Source organism: Labeo rohita, chromosome 9 (genome assembly GCF_022985175.1).
Source record: "Labeo rohita strain BAU-BD-2019 chromosome 9, IGBB_LRoh.1.0, whole genome shotgun sequence".
Lineage (NCBI taxonomy): Eukaryota > Metazoa > Chordata > Actinopteri > Cypriniformes > Cyprinidae > Labeo > Labeo rohita.
The window spans coordinates 41,744,582-41,753,702 of NC_066877.1; the positions used below are offsets into that span (position 1 = coordinate 41,744,582).

The window sequence follows — 9,121 nt, forward strand, 5'->3', positions numbered from 1 at the left end:
GGTCACCATTTACAAAATTGTTATAGTAACACCTGTATAAAATCTAGTGACCATGAGCTCTCTCATAGGCTATTGCAGTGATTCTCAAACAGTTTATACCAAGTATCACCTCAGAAAATAATTGGCTCTCCAAGTACCACCATAATGACCAGCATTAAAATACAGTAGCATAGTATGCCTAACTATTCAGCTACAGATCTGCACAGTTCAAACATGAGGCTGTTTTATTCCTAATAAGAATATTTATTGTTGTCAGCCACTTTAACATTGTAAATACACAGTTTGTGAGTGGATGTCGTTTTGCAACCAATTTATTTGCTATGCTCAGTAACGTAAGAGAATGCTAGACATAACATAATTGCTTTTATATTGACTTTAATGAAATAGCCTAACCTAAAAGAAGCACTTGTGGATTGATGTGAATGCCAGCAAGCAGGAATGCTCAGAATGCTTGTGGATTAAACATCTCTGATGATGTTCATCAATGATTTTTTCGGGTTACAAGAAAAGGAAGGATATGGATGTAATTGCAAACTGCTAGTAGTAGCCTACTGATTTAATAATTGATCATGCTACATGCTATGGCATTCGAGTCCACACGCGTCCAACTAGAAGTGACTGCCTGCTGAAATAATCTGCATTATAAAAAGGAAAAATCTTATTCACAATTACATATTTTTGCCAAGGTATCTCTTTACAGTACTTGGTTATATGGAGCTGTTTGTCTATTGGTTCAGTGACAGATCAGATGTATGGAAGTATACAAGTTACACCATAATTAAAATGCGGCAGACTTTAATGGACAGTAAAACAAAGGAAGAACACTGTATAACTCAAAGCTGGCACCATAACTTCATACTGACGCATGTTTATCAAAGGCAGAATGCGTAACTCAATTGTTGAGTGTTCCAAACAAAGTGAAAGAGCAGTAACTGGTGTTATACAGTGTTCTGCCTTGGTGTCTCTCTAGGGGATTTCGAAGTTACAGTTAAGACAACCCATTATTTTCTCAGAAAACAACTAAATTGACTCAAGATACTTATGCACATGATAAAGGATGTATTGAATGTTCCAAAAATATCAATAACTCATTTTTGACCAAAATCAACGTTACAGTCTTTTGCCTTTGCATGGCAGTACACACAGGTGCATCTCAAAAAATTAGAATATTGTGAAAAAGTTCACTTTTGTGTAGGGTATCAGAACGAATCAGACAAATGGAAGATTCGATCAGAACATTTGATTGAAACCAAAGAGCCAAATTCCACAAAGGGGCCCAGAACCACGTCATAAATCTGTCCAGGATACCCTGGCGCCAGCCATCCTGAAGTAAGCCTAACCAACCAACTTTCACAGCTTTGAACAACTTGCAACATTAAAACAAAAGAACACAATTATTGATAATCCCAACTCAGGAAGGAGATTGTCAATATTGGGGCGAGAAACCCAAGATTAATGGTCAAAGATGCAGCACATCAGGACCATCACATGAGGAAACTTTGTTGGGTGGTGCTCCCCCACCCAAGACAAGAACCAGACCAAGTTCCTTCTAAATTCCTTTGTTCCTTGGAACATGCCCTTAGTTCACAGAATGGCAGAGACTGTCCATTTTACCTAAATATGCACCAAAACGATGCTTAAAAGGACTTATAAATGAACATCAGACCATTGCATAACTCCCTACTATGTATGTCACCCACACATTTGTCTATTATGTTCTAATCACTCGTTGTGTATGTCCTTTTTAATAACTATTGAATAGCTTAAGGGTTTATATTCGTGTTTGGTATGTATGAGTTTGAAAATTCATGCTTTGAATGTTTCCACCGATCAATTCATTGTCAAATGCATTGTATTCATGTTATAGGAATCATGGCCAAATTATACTCTGCAAGAGCGGGAAAATTCTGACCATGTGACTGATAAGATAACATGCCGATTTATGTTTTGGGAGGAGAAACATAGCAATATCCCGAGTTAAGACAACATCTAATTGGTCAAGACACCATTTTGGGATGTGTCCAAAGCTGAGTTTAAAACCACAGGACACCATCAATTTTTGCTTTTAGCTATTTCCATCGCTCCTAGCCATGCTTTTAGCCGTTGCTTTTAGCTTTTAGCTATTGGTTTAACCCTTGCTTTTAGTCAGGCTTTTAGTTTGTGCTTCGTGCCATCTCTTTTAGCCATGCTTTTTGCCATAAATCGCCGCTGCTTTTTGCGTTCTTTGAACGCTTTCTGGCTTGCACGCCAGCCACTCCTCTAAACGAAAACATGAGAAGATCGTCACATTTCTTTCTTTTACTTTAATCTTTCCTTTCCGTTGAGAGTTTCGTGTTCTAAGTTAAGTTTTGCCGCTAAGTCGTGTCTCAGACTTCGTGCCCGCCTCAAAACTTCAACCAGCGTACACGACTCCATCCTCCAGCCAACGCCCAAGACATCACTTCCAACGACCACGGACTTCCAACCAATCAGCAACCTTGGGGAACCCCTTTCTGCAACGACGTCATCAAAGGAAACCCCTTAACACAAAGGCAACGCAAGTACAACCTCCAGATTCTAGCTGAACTGGTGCATTTAATATAAAGTTTAATAACCTCATTGAGAAACTCAACGCGAGGGTTAATTAAATGATTGATGGTTGTTCAGGTCTAAGCGATTGCATATACTTATGCTATAAACTTGGGATTTCACATTTTCACTCTTCGAAACTCATTCTTTCCTCATCTCTCTCTCTCTTTCTGCAACTTGTATGAATGTGTGAATGTGCGTCTATGTGTTAGATTAGTTTATGTGTCTTAGGTTTTTCCAATAAATTCCTATTCATATTGAAAAGAGAAGTATCTTGTGTTTTGTGCTTATAAATTAATGTCTTAAACTGCCGACCTTGTTACCGTGCTATGAAATAGTGTTTTCACTATATTTTGGATATTAGTATCCAGTACAGAATTGATGTTATACGGCTCGCTCAATGAATCACTGGCCGGTTCATTGATCCGCTGTAAAACGGAGATTCTGTTCAATCTTAAATGATTCCCTTCGAGCTAAATTGACTTCTGTAGATCCCCTACATTTGTTTGTAACTTATTTCAAAAACCGAAACTTTCAAATATTCTAGATTCATTACATGTAAAGTAAAACATTTTGAAAGTTTTTTTCAGCATTTATTGTGGTTTCAAAGAACAAGAGATATCCAGAATTTATACTGTAGGGATGAACATTTAATGAAACGCAAATGTAAATATCCTAATATTTTGAGATATTGAATATACTGGATTTTTGACTTTCATGAGCTGTAAGCTGTAATCAAAATGAAAACATTTTTTTTTAATGTTTTACTTTACATCTAATGAATCTAAAATATATGAAAATGTCAGTTTTTTAAATTAATTACAAACAAAAAATGAACTTTTTTACGATATTCTATTTTTTTTAGATGCACCTGTATGTATATATATCTGTCTATAGCTATTTCTGTATCTGTATATCTATATCCATGTATTTATCTATCTATCTATCCATCTATACATATGTAGATATATATATATATATATATATTACATCAGAATTTTTTTACACACACATACAAATTTAATTGACTTCTTTCATAAGTTGCATTGACTGATCTAAAATGAGACACCAATGTTTTTAAGAGTTTAGGACACAGAATAGGACACATGCTCATTCAATAACTGTTTTATTTCCAGTTTGGGCTTATGCATATACTTTATCTTTTAAGATTTTTTTTTCCAAGGCATTGCTAGATGCCAGTGTTTCCTGTCATAACTATGCAAATATTTAATTTCAAAACCAGTATCATAGCTTTTAAACTATTTCTTGTTATGATTTTAAATCTGTATTTAACCTCAGAATGATCTCAAAGTAAATAAGAGGTGTTAAGTCTGAATTTGTGGTGACTGTGCTTTAAACTAAATTATTACACGGCTCTGTGGAATGCTCGATTCTGATTGGTCAGTCATGACATTCCAAGTTATGTTATTCCACGATAACAACTGGTAAAAGCAAATAACACAGACTCATCCAGGCAACTTAAGTCAGCGCAATACGTTTGATAGCTTTTCTTGGTGGAAGCTTTGCGTTAGGTTAGCTAATAAAATATTAAAACTGAATTCAGTATTATGTGTACAATTTCTTAATTCTGTCATCTTGATATCGTGGACTTGCTCTGTTTCATACAAACACAGCTGCTGCCATTTTGTTTTGTACACTGTAATAAATTATAAGATGACTAACAAGCTAGTACTGTAAGTACTAGTACTTAATTATGTGGTAAAATGTTGTGTTATAAAAGTGGTCTGCACTTTTTTGAACTTGCCGCTTGCTAGCAATTGATTTCTTCATGGAAGCTTTGCGTTCAAATATTTAAACTCAGATCAGTGTTTCGTGTCTAATTATTGACTTATGTGGCAAGCAGCTGCCACAAGACAGCACAAATTCAGACTTCTTACTTACTTTGAGATCATTCTTTGGTAAAATACAGATTTAAATTCATATCATAACAAGAAATAGTTTAATAGCTGTGATAATTGTTTTGAAATCAAATGTTTGCATAGTTATGACAGGAAACACTGGCATCAAACAATGCCTTGGAAAAAGAAAATCTTAAAAAATAAAGTATATGCATAAACCCAAACAGGAAATAAGCATGTGTCCTATTCTGGGTCCTCAACTCCTGAAACATTGGTGTCTCATTTTAGAGTAGTCAATGCAATTTCTGAAAGAAAATTAAATCTATATGTGGGTGTGTAAAAAATACAGATGTAACCCCCTTTGTAATCATTAATATTTTCAAAAGTAACTGTAATTTAATTACACTTATTTTTCCCATTAACTTTACCTAATTACAGTTACATTTATTTTGTAATTGAATTCCGTAATTCTGTAACATGTAGCTAGTTACATTGACTCTCACACTACACAGGCATTTCCCGTCATCTACTGCTCTGATTAAACACACACAGCTGCAACCAATCAAACACACTCTATAACCCATGGACTTCCTCTTTCTGATTGCAGAGTTTATGCCTTATTCAGCGATAGCAACATTATGGAGCCACTCTGACTAGTTTGCTGAGACTTGTCAATACTTATTCATAGTCTCTTTACCCTTGTCTTGATCGTAGCGTAGTTTCCCAGTTTTCCCTGATTCGCTGCCTGCCCTACAGCAAAAGACCGACTTTAACTGACTTTAAACCATTTTTTATCTGATGAAAATACCAGTGGCCTGAGACTTTTGCACAGTACTGTACAACTGACTTCCAGCCACAGCCTTAGATGAAATCAACTGAAATAAAAGAAGACATTAAATCTCTCATGATCTCAGCAGAGAATGATTAAACAACTCCACAAACAACATTACCAGCTTCAAATATTACTAACCACACTCTGACTTTGTCAGACGTCTACAAAAGTGCTTATTGAGAATTAACTCAATAAATGAGATTTAGATGTTTTATTGTTTTGTTTGACGTTATCATCAAGGTGATTTAGTGTTTGCTTTAGTTTTTGTTTGGTAACAACACAATCATCATCTAGATTAAGTATGAAGTCTTTGTGAGGTGTTATTAATCTAAAATTTAAAAATATAATAGTTCTTTGGTTATACAGTGTGAGATGCAACAGTGTAATAATTTATGAACGATTTTAAATTCATGATAAGTCACAAACATTTTGAACTGCTGTGTCACGTAAAAACAAAAAGAAACATCAAGAATCAGTGTATGAATCCCAACAATGCTGACAATCAAAAGCTTCCTGCTGCAATGCATGCTGGGTAACTAGTCTCTGCCCTTACGAAAAAGAAGTTAATTCAAGTGCGCTATTAGTGTACTTCTTTTAAACTAAAAATTGGAAAGTATACTTTCAGTCTACTTTTTATGTTCTTCTCAGAAATGTGCTTTATATACTTACCAGCAATATACTTAAAATTACATTTAAGCGTACTTGACTTCTACTCAGAAAAAGTCTAAATATATTTAAGCTATACTTGTGCTCTGAGAATCTGTTTTCAATGTTATACATGACAGATGCTATTACACATCTTCTGTACAAAATTTCCAAAACACAAGTGAAGAAGAAACCGAAACAGATGCTTCCACACTGCAAAAAATGCAAATACATATTTTCCATTTTACAAAACATTTTAAGTCTCAAATACTAAAAACTGCTATTTTCTTGAAACTATATAAAAACCCTTGTCAGACCAACAAAATTACTGCAAATATTGTCCCAACTAGTCAAACACAGTTGTCTGAACAAAGAATTTCATATTGTTTAAATATCAAGGCTTTGTAAGTTCTCAGCATTCATTGTGGTATGAATAAATTATCCAGTTAATGTTATAGAATTATTGTTTTGCTGTTTGCTGACTTCATAAAACTTTTTGTTGTTGTTTTGTCATTATTGTTAGTTATTTGTTGTACTGTGACATAAAGATCTCATCTTTTTAATATTTGCTGATTGCTACCGTTCTTGAGGATTGTGTATCCAGTTTTGAGGCCTAGATACTTTCAACCGTTTATGTCCATATATGGAATCTTAATCTTGTAAAATGCTTTACAAACAAAGACAATGTTGTCTACATATTAGACTAAGTTATCCGTAATTATATGAATATCTTCAAATATTCATATAACAAAATATATACAAATTAATACCTAAACAGAGACGTAATAGTATACTCAAAGTATGATATAAAGTTCACTTAAAGAAAATTTATACTTGCAGTATAAAACTACTAATCTAGTAGACTATACTTCAAAGTGTACTAAAAAATGCATAAAGTATTTATTTAGTAAACTATCAGTATACGTATAAGTTCACTTTTAGTACACGTGCAGTACAAACTAAAACATAGATGTAAACTAGTTGTGCACTCAAAGTTTACTACTGTTGTACTTAAAGTATACTTAAAAGTATACTTTTAAATACTACAAAGTGGGCCAATTTAGTCCCAAGGAGTATTAAAGTAGTACACTGAAAAGTATACTACTCGTATGCTGATATTTGTAAACTAACTACATAAAGTATACTTCAAAATATACTTGAACTTTACTGAAGTATACTTAATAAAAGAAACTTTAAGTATACTTCTTTTTGGTAAGGGTGTGCAGTGAGTGCACTTTGACCTCACATTGTGATCATAGTGTGAGAGCACACTGAGGGCGCTGTGAGGTTACACTTTTAGCTCACTGTTACCTCACATTGTGACCACATCACGATTATCCTGGGAGATTTATGGTGAGATCAGTGTGAGATCAAATTTTTGACTGGGAATGAAGATATTCATTCTCCCATGGTGAAAGTCCTTCAGCGAATATGTATTTCACCCAATCTTATCGCTCTTGAGCAGCTGTGGGGGATTCTGTAGAGACGAGCTGAGCAACACGTGCAGAATGTATACTCCAATGAGGAATTTAACCATTCATTATAAATTTATCTGAGAATATTCTTAAATATGGACATCTATTCCGTGTGTATTTGATCTTCCAAAATCCTGTTTATGGCACAGCAAAGTGTCGTGAATCATCTCTGCGGCTGACACTTAAGATTTAGGACTGAGATGTTTGATAACTAACTTTTAAGCGCAGCTTTGAACCAAGAATTTTTTTACACTTAAGTCAATTCTTAGCAGTGTTCTTAAGAGTAATTCTTAAAGGCTTGATAAATACAGCTCAGAATATTTAAGAAGGTCATTCTCCAGGAGTTAAACGAGAGTTACACTGGCAAGAAGGGTCAGAGCACTGTATTTAGTGTTATGAAGGACATATTAAGTAGTTCAATATTACACTTTGTTGATTTAAATCTAGGGTGTACTCATTTCTGCAATCCTTCATTTAAACAAAATTGGCCAAAAGTTTCTTATTTTACAGATATTAATGGCATATATATATATATATATATATATATATATATATATATATATATATATATATATAATTAAGAATATGTTTAATACATTTCAATTTCACCATCTGTCTATGAATTATATTAGTGATCATTAAGAAAATACATCTTTTATATTTAGTCAGAGAGGGTGTACTGCTTTGTGCTGTGCACTCTGTATCTATGTATTTGTCATATCCCTCTGAAATTAAAAGAATACTGCACATTATAATTTTTGAGTTAATATAATTTATTTTCAGAGCATTTGTCAGTAATACAGTTAAAATTGGGAAAATGTGTGAATGGCTGTATTTACAAGCTGATTTAAGGTGTGTCTTATTTAAAATTTCTGCTTGTGCTCCTAAAAAAATTAGTAAACACAGTTAGTCTGGAGCCCTGTTTTAGAGCGTATTTGCAGTATTTTTCAGTATATGACAAGTAATTTGTTTCATAAAAGTTTGGACAATAATTATTATTTTCCACATTTTAAAATAATATTAAAGTCATCAAATCTGTAAATAACATAACTAAAAGAATGGGATTAATGTAGTGAATTTTTTTTTGACTATCTTTTAGCTTCTTCACAGTCACTGCAGGCTGCATCCTGGAATGAATTAAACTCATCCATTATGCATTTGTAAAGACAAAACCAAATGTAAGCATTTAACTGTCACACTTTAGATCCAAAGGTTATAATCATGAGAAACATAAGTTGTCAAGTGTGCTTACAAAGGTCCTAAGGGAAAAAAAGGTTTGTCAGATAAACAACTTAAATATTTTTACATTTTTATCAGCTTTTGTCATGTTATAGGCTTTTTGTAAGATCTTACTTGTTATGTAGAGAAGTGTGACTCCAGCAACACTCAAAGCGCTGTTGAACTTCATCCTTCTGTTCTTGTCTGTGTTCTGACTGCTATTTCTTGACTCTCAGATTTCTGATGAGATGTAAAACAGGTACCACTGCATTTATTACGTGTCCTCTGTCCCCACCCCACCAATATATATACATTTCAGAAAAAAGCTTAATTTGAAAGCTTTTCATAGGTGTCTTCTGCGGACGTGGGTGAGAACACTCTTTTACTGGTGTGACCGAAGTGATGATGTTGACATATTTTACGCAAATAAAATAACCTTTTTTAAGTTTAGATTAATTCCATAGTTTATGCAATGCAGTCAATTAGCAAGTTTCCGTAACCACTGAACTTTATTATTAAGACCC

General features: G+C 33.7%; 1 protein-coding gene across 1 annotated transcript in view; it reads right to left on the minus strand.

Annotated features, from left to right (window-relative positions):
- LOC127171291 (chymotrypsin-like protease CTRL-1) overlaps nt 1-8,787 on the minus strand; it is a 30,158-nt gene extending 21,371 nt beyond the window's left edge. Inside the window, exon 1 of the mRNA XM_051119834.1 lies at nt 8,733-8,787. Coding sequence (XP_050975791.1) covers nt 8,733-8,787 — 55 coding nt within the window. The remainder of the gene's footprint in view (nt 1-8,732) is intronic.
- Between the last annotated feature and the right edge of the window lie 334 nt (nt 8,788-9,121).